The sequence below is a fragment of the Gopherus flavomarginatus genome, chromosome 1 (assembly GCF_025201925.1).
Source record: "Gopherus flavomarginatus isolate rGopFla2 chromosome 1, rGopFla2.mat.asm, whole genome shotgun sequence".
Lineage (NCBI taxonomy): Eukaryota > Metazoa > Chordata > Testudines > Testudinidae > Gopherus > Gopherus flavomarginatus.
In genome coordinates, this window is record NC_066617.1 from 53,374,653 (window position 1) to 53,388,237 (window position 13,585).

Consider the following 13,585-nt stretch of genomic DNA (forward strand, 5'->3'; position numbering starts at 1 on the left):
ATCGGCGTAGGTAATCCACCTCCCCAGGAGGCAGCCACTGTGTCAATGGGAGAAGCCCTCCCGTCAACATAGCCCTGTCTTTACCGAGATTTAGGCTGGCATAACTATGTCGCTCAGCAGTGTGGGAAATTATTTAACGTAAGTAGTTAGCACATATTTCCAGCGAACATTCAAGGTGAAGTGACCTGTTAGCACCCCTCCAGTCACAGGAAGGAAAGGAAGGGTGTGGGGAAGCAGCAGGGGGCATTATTAGTGGGTTAGAGACTGATTTGTGGCTCATTACAACAATCTAACAACACACCAGCTGCTTCCCCTGCCCCCCTTCTTTTCCTTCCTATGACTGGAGGGGTGTAAATGGGCCACTTTGTTCAACATAAGTAGAGGTAATCTGTTCCACCTTGTATTTAGCTGCGACACTCTGAGGCTTGGTCTACACTAGCAACTTACATCAGCATAACTACATCACTCAGGGGTATGGAAAATCAACACTCCTGTGTTACTCAGGCCTGATCTACACTGGGGGAAGGGGTGTCGATGTAAGATATGCAACTTCAGCTACGGGAATACCAGTGGCATTTCGGCAGTGACGCCTCTGGATGATGCTGCTTCTCGGTGGCATTTCAGTGGATGCTCATCCGCTGGATAGTACATGGGTGCACACAGATGCCCCGGCTGGCACCATGGTACCTGCAGGCACTGCTTTGGGGACCACTGGTATAGCCTGTCTAGGCCCTTCAGGAAACAGCTAACCATCAGGTTGGCGAAGACTGAACGCCCAGCTGCTCCTGGGTGGAAGGCACAGATGGCTGCCCGGTGTCCCTTGATGGATGATGCCACTAGCCCCTGCTGTTTTAAGTGCAGTAGGTAGTCTAGGATAAGTGGTATGGATGCCTGCATTGGAGGAGCGTGACTCTGAGTGCACCAGATTGCAAAGTTTTTCCACTTGGCCAGATAGGTAGCCCTGATGGAAGGTTTCCTGCTACCAAGACAGACTTCCCTAACAGACTCAGAGCACACGAGCTCCAAAGGGTTTAGCCATGAAGCTTCCAAGCCGTGAAGTGAAGAGGAGATTCGAGATTGGGATGGTGAAGGTGACCATAGTCTTGGGTGATCAGGTCCGGGACCAGGGGCACTGCGATTGGGGCATCCATTGACAGCTCCAGGAGCATAGTGTACCAGTGCTGGCAAGGCCATGCCAATGCTACCAGTATGACTGCCACCTTGTCCCTGCAGATCTTGAGCAGAAGTTTGTACATGAGTGGAAATGGTGGGAACGCATACCACACGTGGTCTGTCCAGGGGAGGAGAAACATATCTGAAAGGGAGCCCAGACCGTGATTCTGGAAGAAGCAGAACTGAGGGCACTTTCTGTTGCACCTTGAAGCAAACAGGTCAATTGGGGGAATTCCCCCCCTCTGGAAAATGCTGTGTATCACATCCGAATGGATGGACCATTCATAATTGTGAAAGCATCTGCTGAGGCAGTCTGCCAACTTGTTCTGAGACCCTGGGAGGTAAGATGCTTCCAGGTGAATAGAGTGGGCTATGCAGAAGCCCCACAGCTTGAGGGCTTCCTGACATAGGGGAGAGGAACAAACCCCATCCTGCTTATGTATGTAAAACATTGCAGTTGTGTTGTCCATCATGACCCCCATGTAATTGGGCTTGGAAGGTTTGGCATGCCTGTCGGCCCTCAACTCCTTGATGCTGATGTGGAGTGAGAGCTTATCCTGCAATCAGAGACCTTTCGTCTGTAGTTTTCCCTGGTGAGTGCCCCATCCCAGCACTGACACATCTGTTACCAGAGACAGAGAGGGCTGGGGCTTGTTTCAGGGGACTCTGAGCCACCAGTTTAGAGGTTTGATAACCTGCACCAGAAGGGTGACTGTGCCCTGGATGGTAGGCCGACACCAGCCAAGCTTGGAGAGGCCTGAGCCTCAGCCTTGTGTGCTGTACCACATATCTACATGCTGCCATGTGGCCGAGGAGCCTCAGCAGCCCCTTGCCTTGGTAGTAGGGTACCATGTGAGGCTCTGTATGATGTCCGTCATTGCCGAGAAACGAGCCTACAGCAGGGATGCCCTGGCCTGGCCTGAGTCCAACACCGATCCTATAAACTCTACCCTCTGCGTCAGGGATAGAGTAAATTTGTGCTTGTTGAGTAGGAGACCCAACCTATCGAAAGTGGACCTCACAAAGCTGACTTGTGCCTCCACTTGGTCCCTGGAACACCCCCTGCACAGCCAGTCATCAAGGTACAGGTATGCCCGCACCTGCTTCCGGTGGAGGAAGGCGGCCACAACTGACATGCACTTGGTGAACACTCATGGTGCTGCAGACAGGCCGAAGAGGAGGACCATGAATTGGTAACGGTTGTGGTTGACCACGAACCTGAGGAAACATCTGTGCGCAGGACATATCGAGATGTGGAAGCACACATCTTTGAGGTCAAGGGTGGCATACCAGTCTGACAGATCCAGAGAGGGGATAATCATATTTAGGGAAACCATGCAGAACGTCAGCTTTTTCATTAAGCTGTTGAGTCCTCGCAGGTCAAGGATGGGTCTTAGACCCTCCTTGGCTTTGGGGATTAGGAAATAATGGGGGTAGAATCCCTTGCCCCTTAGCTCCTGAGGAACCTACTCCACTACTCGAGTCGAGGAGCATTTGGACCTCCTGTATAAGGAAATGCTCATGATAAGGGTCCTTGAAGAGGGATGGGGAAGGGGGGGTGGAAGCAGAATTTGAGAGAATATCCCACTTCTGTTGTGCAAAGGGCCCAGTGGTCTGATGTTATCTGAGATCAAGCACAGTAAAAGTGGGACAGACGGTTCAGGAAACAGGGATGAGGATCTGGTACATCGATTGGTGCACTGTCCTCGGGTGCACCTTCAAAAGGCCTGCTTAGAGCTTAACGAAGACTGGTTGAAGAACGGTGCCACGGTAGCATCGGTGCCAGGAAATGGTGCTGCAGAGACAGAGATGGAAACAGATGCTGCAGAGATGGAGATGAGACCAGTGCCCTGGGGAGTGGAGCCGTGAAGAGCAAAGCCTGGGGGATCGATGATGAGGAGATCACTGTCTGGAGCCAGAGGTCTATCCCGACTGGCAGGGGACTGTGAAGCCATCATAGTAATCAAGTCCCGAGCGGCCTCAAAAGTGTCTGGGGTGGAGGGGAGTTACAGGTCCTCCACCTCGCATTCATGCTTAGGAGAATCCATTGGCACTGGACTCGACGGCCCCCCTTGCAGGGCTGAAATTGACAGTGCCAGCTCCTGTATAGGACGCACTCCGGAAGCACTGTCCGATGTGGCAGCTCTCGGCGTGGGCAAGTGCCCCCGTCAGTCTTCCTGTGCCACTTATGCAGAACTAGGGAATGAGAGCAGTGCCACACCGCCTTCGGTGCCAGGGAGTGTCAGTGCTGAGTGCCTCTATGGCCCAAGTCCTTGCTCGGCGCTGTCTCACACACAGAGGCCGGGGCACTCCACATGGAGGAGCTCAGTGCCAGATCCTGCCAGCCAGGCGCTGGTTGAGGATGAAGGGCTGACTCCATCAGAATCTGTTTGAGCCTGAAGTCCCACTCCTTCTTCATCCTTGGACGGAACCCTTTGCAGATCTTGCACTGGTCTGTTTGGTACGCCTCCCCCAGACACTTGAAACAAGAGTCATGGGGGTTGCCTGCTTGCATGGGCTTATGGGAGGTTCCACATGACTTAAACCCTTGGGATCGAGGCATGCCCCAAACCCCAAAGGGGAACAGAAAAGCCCCCACTCCTACAACTGACAATTAACACTACTAAGAACTTTATTTATAAAAACTAAGCTAAGACTACAAACTAGGGGAGCACTTGTGAAAGCAAGCAACTGGATTTCCAACGACCGTCACTGGTGGTAAGAAGGAACTCAGGAGGCAGCAGGTCGGCAGGGACCTATATTCAGCGCCATGAAGGTGTCACTCCAGGGGAATCCACAGCCAACCCGATAGGTGCTGCTAGGGGAAAAACCTTCCCATGACTGTGCACACAGCGCATGCACACCTGATTGGAATGGACATGAGCAAGCACTGGAAGAAGAACGTACTTTCTCCTTCCAAAGTACTTTGAAAGACAATGAGAATTAATTTACATATCAGATAAACAAAGCTATCAAGCTAACAAGAGACAGTGTTGCTACACCCCAGAAAGGAAGAGAAACTTCATCTGAGACAGAAGGTGGGAGGGCCAACCCTCAAATAAGCAATGGAATCAAATGAAAAAAAAAAATCCTGGCATTTGAGAGTTATAAAAGTGAGGCTTAACTTTACTTAGAAGTCCTGTCAACTGCCCCAAGCACAGCTGGGGCTCCACTCCAACTGTCAGCCCCGGGGCAGCTGCTCCCCTGCCAGCCTGGGAAGTAGGAGAGGTGACTCCACTGCAGCCCCCTCTCCCAGGCATGGGGAAGGTTAAGAACCCTAAGAAGCAGAGGTGAGGCTGGAGGCTGCAGGGGGGCTGCAGAAAGGTGAGTGCTGACAGAGTGGGTAGGCTGTATTGATGGCTGGTTCCGAGCAGATGAAGTGAGTGCTGGGAGGGTGAACTGAGGGCAGTGGGGGTCAATGGGGTATGCCAGCTGAACTGATGGGGTGGTGATGACAGGGACAGGTGGACTGAACTGGGGGGGGCGAATTGAGGGGGGTTGGGTGGGAAGAGAATTAATGGGGGACTGGGAGACAGGATTAATTGCTGGGCAGGAGATGGGCAGGTATGGGGGGGAAAAGGAGAGCTCCTGCAGCAGGAGCCAAAAATCACCTTATCCAGTACATGTGGGAGAGTGGGCAACACTGTCACATGCACATGCCCTGGGGATGGGCAGGGGGAGTTCAAAAATCAAGAGACTGGCCTAATAAACACAGTATCATTCTTTTTTTAAAATGTCATGATTTTTGGGCCAATCTCATGATTTTTGATCTCTTGAAGTAGGCAATATTATAAGCGCAACACAGGTATAAAAACACTGCATATAAATCTTAGGCGCTTCTGAAAATGTTATTCTGTGATTTGTATACAGACTCAACTTTAATTTCTAAACTAAAACAAACAAACAGATTTACACACTGCATCATCCAAAGAATTTACACCTAGTACAAATTATATTGAAAGAAAACTATGATTCTGCCCTAAGAACACTAAAGAAATGGGGGGGGGGTTGGAATCAGCAGAGGATTAATCCTCAACTATCAAATCAAATAGAGCACTTCTCTTAATGTGGTATGTTTGATGGAACTGACATGTTTGATACTTAACAGATCATTTCCTTTACTTTGTGGGCTTGAGCAATATCTAACATTCCTTTTATGCTATTTTGCTAAATGAATTACACTGCACATATCATGCTCAGAAAATGTAATTCTACGTATAAAAATGTTAGCCATTTTCAATGCAATGTGTTTTAAAAATATATTACATTTTCTATGCTTTCTTCTCCCTTCCTTTTATAAATAGTCCAGTATTCATCTCCTGGTCTCCTCTTCAATATCTCCTTTCCATTGTTCAACGGTTTTCTGAATTCAAATTTGAATATCCCTTCTATGCAGATAACATTCAACTGCAGATCCCTTTTACTGCTTTGACTGTTTACTATCAGCCTGTATTAACCTCATCATTTCTTTGTTCCATTATAATTTACTTCTGTCCCACATTTCAAATATTTATACTCCACAAATTCTCTATAAGACCAGTCTCTGTCAATTTACTCCTCCTCTTCAAAAATCAAATAGCACATTCAGTCCTATTGCCAGGAACTAAGACTCACTCCCATCTCCTCTGAAACGACTTCCACATCAGAAAATATTTTGACTACTCCTTAGAAAAAACACTCATATTCAAGTTTTCATCTCCCTTCGCCTAATATCATTTCATCTTTTATGATCTCTCTAAATCCCAACTTTCCAGAGTTTAACCAGTTCAAAAGGCAGTGGCTCCTCACACCAATGCATCCCGACAAATGATCATTGATTTCCTATCAGCTTCAGAATTTAAGAAAGAAAAAAAATCTCCTTTGAAGAGCTACATTAACCATAGGATCAACAACAGCTTCCTTCCTCTTTTGGAGATGGTCATGGCAGTGAAAAAAACCTACAGCCTCTTGTTAGCCAAGGACACCTGTCATGAGGTCTGTACATCTCATCCTGGTTCAGCAGCCAGAAGGTAATGAAGCACTTGCCTGCCTGCTCAGCCAGAACTGACTAACAGCCCCACAGCAGCTGTAAGGACAAGAGGGCTGCAAAGTAAGAGAGGTGGCTGCTAGAGAGGTAGTGGGACTGCAGAGAGAATCTCTCCAGTAAACTGTGAGAACGTGTCTGAGAAGCCAACACTCCAAAGAGAGATGCAGAACAAGAGGCTGAGGAAGCCTACAGAGGAGGAGAGGTGGAAAGCAGTTCAGGTAGCAGCAAGGGACTGAGAAGGACTGGTTCCAGCTGTTCCAAACAAGAACCCTTAGCTGGAACCCTGAGCCTGGGTTCCCCTACCTATTCCAGCCAGTAACTTTTGGAGAAGACCCTAAAGTTAAAGCCAGGAGACCTAGGACTGATCAGCCCCTGCTAAAGCCATGGAATTTCTAACTCCCTACCATTCTGAAGGGGACAGAGACAACTGAGAACCCAGCCAGGAGGGGCTGAGTCATAACAAGGACTTGACAAACAGATTTGGGTGTGGTGGCATAAGGAGGATGGAGCCAGGTTGGTGTAGCTCCCCATTTTGCCACAAGGAAGCTCTAACAGATTAAGACCCCATATTACACCACCATTCTAAGTAAAGTGCAGTTCAAAAAGTACATGGTGCTGCCCAGAAAAGTGGTGTCGCCAGGAATTAGATAATTCAATATATCCCCCTCAGCAGTGATTATATATTTCCTTTTTATACAACTGTTCTGTTCTCTGTCAGTTCTTATACCGTGGCTCATTGTTGCAGTATCTGAGCACCTTCTACTAATGCATTAGGTGACATAATTAATATCTGTCACATATTGTTTGTTCTCTCATCTTCTCCCTGGGGAAAGAATATGTGAGAGTAGTGGAGCATTTCATTTTTAGTAGGGTTTGTTTTTTAGAACCAAGTATTAGTAGCTACTGCAGAGAAGAGGCAGAATCAGGACTGAAAGGTGGGAAGGGCGATGCTCTATCTTAAGCAGTCAATAATATGAAAAAGTCCTTCATATCACAGAAAGGTCAGATCAAGTGCAAAATCTGTAACCAAAACTACCAAATTCAGCCTCAGAATTAGCACTGACAGCAATAAAAGAACTGCATCCGCTTACACCACGGCTGATTTCGGTCCCCTGTCTGAGCCACAGTCTTCTTTTTTAAACACCGCATGAGACAGATAAGTTAAACCAGATGTCATTTACCTTTTCATGATCTTTATTCTTCACTAAAGACTTCGTACCCTCTGTTGCCATAAGAGAATTTTTAATAATTCCCTTTATGATCAAAGTGGAAATATGAGAAGGCTTTAGCTTCTGGCTACAGTTTAAATCAAAAAGCGCTCTCTTCTTTTCTTTTACTGTGTTCCAAACAAGAGCTCGAACACAATATACATCCTGGAAAATAGAAAGAGTAACAGTGAGTTCAGTGTGCTATATCCCGGAAGACCACTCAGGACTAAATTATGGCTAAACTAAAGAAGAGAATGGGAATAAGGGGCCTCTCCTTCCAATTTCTCTGTAGTTAAGGGGTGTGAGCTAGCAGAGCTAGTTAGTTATTGCCAGCAGACAGCACGTCTGGGCAGAATAGGGAGGCATGATGCAATACTAACACCACGGGAAGCACCTTTTCTACTAGCATAGTAAAAGTAGTTGCACAATGCACTCCTCACAGCACCTCTGGATACATTATGCCTTACAAACCTACTCTTGCTCAGGTGATGCACCTACTCGTCTCATTCTCTGTATGGCTATGTCTTTATGAGGCATAATTTTGCTTGCAGCCTCTAAACTCAGACTACTGCATATGGATGTTGAAATGCCAATTGTTATCCTTGGGGACCCAGCCTACCCCTTCCTCCCATGGCTCATGAAGCCATACACAGGGAGCCTGCACAGTACTAAGGAGCAGTTCAACTAAACTGAGCAAGTGCAGAATGGTGGTAGAATGTGCCTTTGGACGTTTAAAAGCTCACTGACGAAGCATCTGATGAAGTGGGTATTCACCCACGAAAGTTCATGCTCCAAAACGTCTGTTAGTTTATAAGGTGCCACAGGACTCTTTGCTGCTTTTACAGATCCAGACTAACACGGCTACCCCTCTGATACTAAAAGCTCACTGGTGATGTTTGCTGACTAGGTTAGACCTCAGCACAACCAACATTCCCATTGTTATTGCTGCTTGCTATGTGCTCCATAATATCTGTGGGAGTAAGGAGGAGACTTTATGCTGGGGTGGGAGGTTGAGGCAAAATCATCTCCCAGACGATTTTGAGCAGCCAGACACTAGGACGATTAGCAGAGCACAGCTAAGAGTGCTGTGCATCAGAGAGGCTTTGAAAACGAGTTTCATGACTGGCCAGGTTACGGTGTGACAGTTGTGTGTGTTTCTCCTTGATGCAAACCTGCCCCCTTTGTTGATTTTAATTCCCTGTAAGCCAACCACCTTTCCCCCCTTCGATCACAGCTGGCAAAGGAAATAAAGTAACTACTCTTTTGAAACCATGCATTCTTTATTAATTAAAAAAAAGTGAGATAACTGACAAGGTGGCCCAGGTGGGGTGGGGGAGGAGGGAAGGACAAGGCCACATTGCTTATTGTAGCCACACTACAAATCAAAACTGTTTGAATGACAGCCTTCTGTTGCTTGGGCCATCCTCTGGAGTGGAGTGGCTGGGTGCCTGGAGCATCCCCCCAGCATTCTTGGGCATCTGGCTGAGGAGGATATGGAACTTGCGGAGGAGGGCAGGTGGTTATACAGTGGATGCAGCGGGGGTCTATGCTCTTGTTGGCTTTCCTGCAGCTCCACCAGATGCCTCATCATGTCCATTTGCTCCCCCATTAGTCGCATCGCCTCCTGCCTCTTCTTATTGCGCTCACTTAATGCTTTCCTGGCCTCTGCCACTGAATGCCTCCATGCATTAAACTGTGCTTTATCAGTGCGGGAGGACTGCATGAGCCTGGAAAACATGTCATCGCGAATGCAGTTTTTTCACCTTCTAATCTGCGATAACCTCAGGGACGGAGATGACAGGAGGAGCACAGAAGCATTTGCACCTGAGGGGTGGATAAAAAGGGAGAGTAAAATTTAAGATGATACATTTCTGAGAACAAAAGGGAGACTCTTTCACAGTGAAGCAAGCAATTCACAGCAGACAGCACATGTGCTTTAGGTACAAGGTCACATTTTGCCTTTTATACAAGTGCCTGCCGGTATGGTGACATCACACAGCTGGGCAACAGAATTCGGTTTCCGGGCAGCCATGGTAAGCCAATGGGTACACGGGGTTGGCTTCTTATGCCTTCATAACATGTGGGAATGTTTTCAAACTGCAGCGCCCTCCTTTTCCATAGCAAGCAATGCCGGTTGGGTTTCACATTTAAAAGGAGAGGCTGCAGTTTTCAGGTGGATGTGCAGCACATGCCTCCCCACACCCCACCATCTGGTTATTCTCTGAGATGATCCCTTCACTCCTCCCCTCACCGCATGGCTATTCTCCGGGATGATCCCTTTCAGTCAAGCACAAACAGCCCAGCACGAACAGGGTCCTTTTAATGTTCCCTTACAAAAATTCCCGTATTTCAACCAGGTGACCATGAATGATATCGCTCTCCTGAGGCTAACACAGAAAGATATAGACCGAATGTTGCTTGAATGCGACCAAAACCCAGGACCATTCGCTGCCATGTTTTGTGCTGCAATGATTCCAGACTACTTGCTACTGGCTTGGTGTGGTAAAGTGTCCTACAGTGGAGGACAAAATAAGGCAGCCCTCCTCAGAAACCTTCTGCAAAGACTTTCACAGTATTTCCAGGAGAGCTTCATGGAGATGTCCCTGGAGGATTCCCGCTCCATCCTCAGACACGTGAACAGACTTTTCCAGTAGCTGTACTGGCCGCGAATGCATCCCAATTGTTCAGGGCAAATCAAACATTAAACGCTATTGCTTTTAAACCCTGTACTGTAGTTACAAATGTGCACTCACCAGAGGTGCCTTCTCCGCCTTTAGGGTCGGGGATCCCGCCTTGGGAGGGTATTGGCTCCAGGGTGAAAAGGTCCAGGCTGCCAGGGAGAATGGATTCACTGCTTGCCTGCTGTGCATTCTTCTCCTCTTCCTCATCCACAAAATCCTCCTACCTGTTGCGTGAGACTCCCCCCTGCAGGTGTCCACGGACAGTGGTGGGGTCATGGTAGGGTCCCCCACTAGAATACCACGCAGCTGATCACAGAAGCGGCATGTATGTGGCTCTGACCCAGAGCAACCATTTGCCTCCTTTGTCTTTTGAAAGTCTTGCCTGAGCTAGCTAACTTTCACATAGCACTGCTGTGTGTCCCTGTTATAGCCTCTGTCCACCATGCCCTATACGATTTTGGCATATATATTAGCATTTCTTCTTTTTGATCGGATTTCAGCCTGCACAGATTCTTCTCCTCATAAAGCAATCAGATCCAGTATCTCCCTTTCGGTCCATGCTGGAGCTTATCTGTGATTCTGGGGGGACTGCATGGTCACCTGTGCTGCTGGGCTCGCCATGCTGACCAAACAGGAAATGAAATTCAAAATTTCCCAGGGCTTTTCCTGTGTATCTGGCTAGTACATTGGAGTTCAAAGTGCTGTCCAGAGGGGTCACACCAGAGCACTTTGGGATAGCTCCCGGAGGCCAATACCGTTGAATTGCGTCTGCACTACCCCAAATTTGACCCAGCAAGGTCGATTTTAGCACTACTCCCCTTGCTGGGGAAGAGTACAGAAGTTGATTTTAAGAGCCCTTTAGGTCAACAGAATGGGGTTGGTTGTGTAGAGGCATTCATTTTAAAATTGACCTAACGCAGCTAAATTCGACCTAGCCCCATAGTGTAGACCAGGACTTAGTTGCTGTCTCCTCTTCACACAAAAAGGCCAGAGGAATATATGATGATAGTTGTGCTGCCTTTGACCCGCACTTTATAACTTTTATCCAAGTGGTTAGAACGCTCATCTAGGATGGGGGAGATCCAGGTTCAATTTTCCCCTCCACTTGAAGTGGGGGAAGTATTTAAATAGGGTTCTTCCTCATCACCCAAAACATGTTCTTAACCAATAAGCTGGGGATATTCTGATGACACAAAATTACTAAAGATAGTTAAGACCCAGGCAGACTGCGAAGAGCTACAAAAGGATCTCTCAAAACTGGGTAACTGGGCAATAAAATTGCATGTTAAATTTAATGTTGATAAAATGCAAAGTAATGCACACTGGAAAGCATAATCCCAACTATACATATAAAATGTTGGGGTCTAATTTAGCTGCTACCACTCAAGAAAGATCTTGGAGTCACTGTGGATAGTTCTCTGAAAACATCCACTCAATGTGCAGCGATAGTCAAAAAAGCAAACAGAATGCTGGGAATAATTAAGAAAGGGACAGATAATAGGACAGAAAATATCATGTTGCCTCTAAATAAATCCATGGTACTCCCACATCTTGAATACTGTGTGCAGATGTGGTTGCCCCATCTCACAAAAGATATATTGGAATTGGAAAAGGTTCAGAAAAGGGCAACAAAAATGATTAGGGGTATGGAAGGGCTTCCGTATGAGGAGAGATTAATAAGATTGGGAGTATTCATCTTGGAAAAGAGAGGGCTAAGGGGAGATATGATTGAGGTCTATAAAATCATGACTGGTGTAGAGAAAGTAGATAAGGAAGTGTTGTTTACTACTTCTGAAAACACAAGAACTAGCGGTCACCAAATGAAATTAATAGGCAGCAGGTTTAAAACAAATAAAAGGAAGTATTTTTTCACACAACGCACAGTCAACCTGTGGAACTCTTTGCCAGAGGACGTTGTGACATCCAAGACCATAACAGGATTAAAAAAAGAATTAGAAAAATTCCTGGAGGATAGGTCCATCAATGGCTATTAGCCAGGATGGGCATGAATTGTGTCCCTGGCCTCTGTTTGCCAGAAGCTGGGAATGAGCAACAGGGGATGGATCACTTGACGATTACCTGTTCTGTTCACTCCCTCTGGGGCACCTGGCACTGGCCACTGTCAGAAGACAGGATACTGGGCTAGATGGAGCTTTGATCTGACACAGTAGGGCCATTCTTATGTTCTTATGATGTGGGACTCCTTCAATCTATCCTGTTGAAACTGTTCCACTATTGATAAATACTAAACCATTGCAGCATGAGAATGGCCAGGCCCTCCGACAGGGGGGCGGGAAATGGGGCAATTGCCCAGGGGCCCAGGCCCTTTTAAATTTACTGGGCAGGCCACAGGGCTCCTATGCATGTGACCACACTGGCTAATCGTGACGGCCTGTGGGTCCCCACAAAAGCTCAGGGCCCAGAGCGGTCATGCATGCCTGGGAGTGACAGGCAGTCCCAGAAGTGACAAATTCGTCACTTCCACCCTGGGCCCTGTCCCCCTCTAGGTTTAGCTCTTGCTCTGGCCCTAGAATTGCTGTCAGCAGGCTAGGGAATGACCTGTAGATCTTTCACCTCCAAGCCGGGTGCCCTAACCACCAAGCTATAGAGTTTTTCTCTTTTTCATTGATGATTTAATTATTTATCCAAAGTGGAACAGCTTCAGCAAGAGACATTGAGATAGCCTCAAATCAGAACACCACATAGCTCAGTGGTTAGGATATTTTCCTGAGAGATGTGGGAGACCCCTATTCAAATCCCTTCGCCCCCTGAGGCAGAGGAGGGAACTAAACTCAGGTCTCCCACATGTCAGGACAGTTCTCTAACCACTGGACTAAACATTATAAGGCAGGCGCACACCTGCACACACACGCACACACACACTTTTGAATGGGACCTGATCCAGTAAGCAGTCTCTAAGTACATCTACCAGATTGGGCTCCACAGGTGACACAGGCAGAGGCGTGCCTATCTTCCCCTTGTTTCTGGATCACACTCTGGCTTCACAGGAGACCAGTATCCAGATGCCTAGAGGGAGCCAGTAGTGCACATGCCCAGAGGCAGAAACATAGGCACCTAGGGAACTCTTACCCAGAAAATTTAAGTACTGAGTTTAGATGCCTACAGGCCAAGTGGCAGCTGAGTGGAGGTTTTGTGGATCTCAGTGAAACATAAAACAGGCACTTGACCACCTAAAACTTGGATTTAGGCACCAAAATATCAAGCTATAACAAGCTGATGAGACAAGCAAGTCAGCACAAAGTCTCAAGGCAAAAAATGAGGTAACAGGAATAAGATATGTTAGCACAGACTAACTTTGTGCACAGTTCCCAGAAAAGAGTAAAATTACATATGAATAAAACCATGTACAATGTGTATTAGGGACCAGTTCATGTCACTATTACTTACAGGGTTCAAAGGGTCTAACTCAACAGCCTTGTTAGCATCATCTATTGCTTCTTTCAAATGACCTAAAATGCAGAAAAAAAAGAGCACAA

General features: G+C 47.3%; 1 protein-coding gene across 5 annotated transcripts in view; it reads right to left on the reverse strand.

Moving 5' to 3' along the window:
* Positions 1–13,585, reverse strand: part of LOC127042845 (uncharacterized) — a 98,293-nt gene that overhangs the window by 62,507 nt on the left and 22,201 nt on the right. For 4 of the 5 annotated variants that reach the window (XM_050936313.1, XM_050936312.1, XM_050936314.1 and 1 more), the window contains 2 exons: positions 13,497–13,558; positions 7,381–7,572 (listed from right to left, as the gene is read on the reverse strand). In XM_050936313.1, the coding sequence (XP_050792270.1) occupies positions 7,381–7,572; positions 13,497–13,558 (254 nt within the window). The remainder of the gene's footprint in view (positions 1–7,380; positions 7,573–13,496; positions 13,559–13,585) is intronic. The other variant, XM_050936315.1, reaches the window with a different exon arrangement.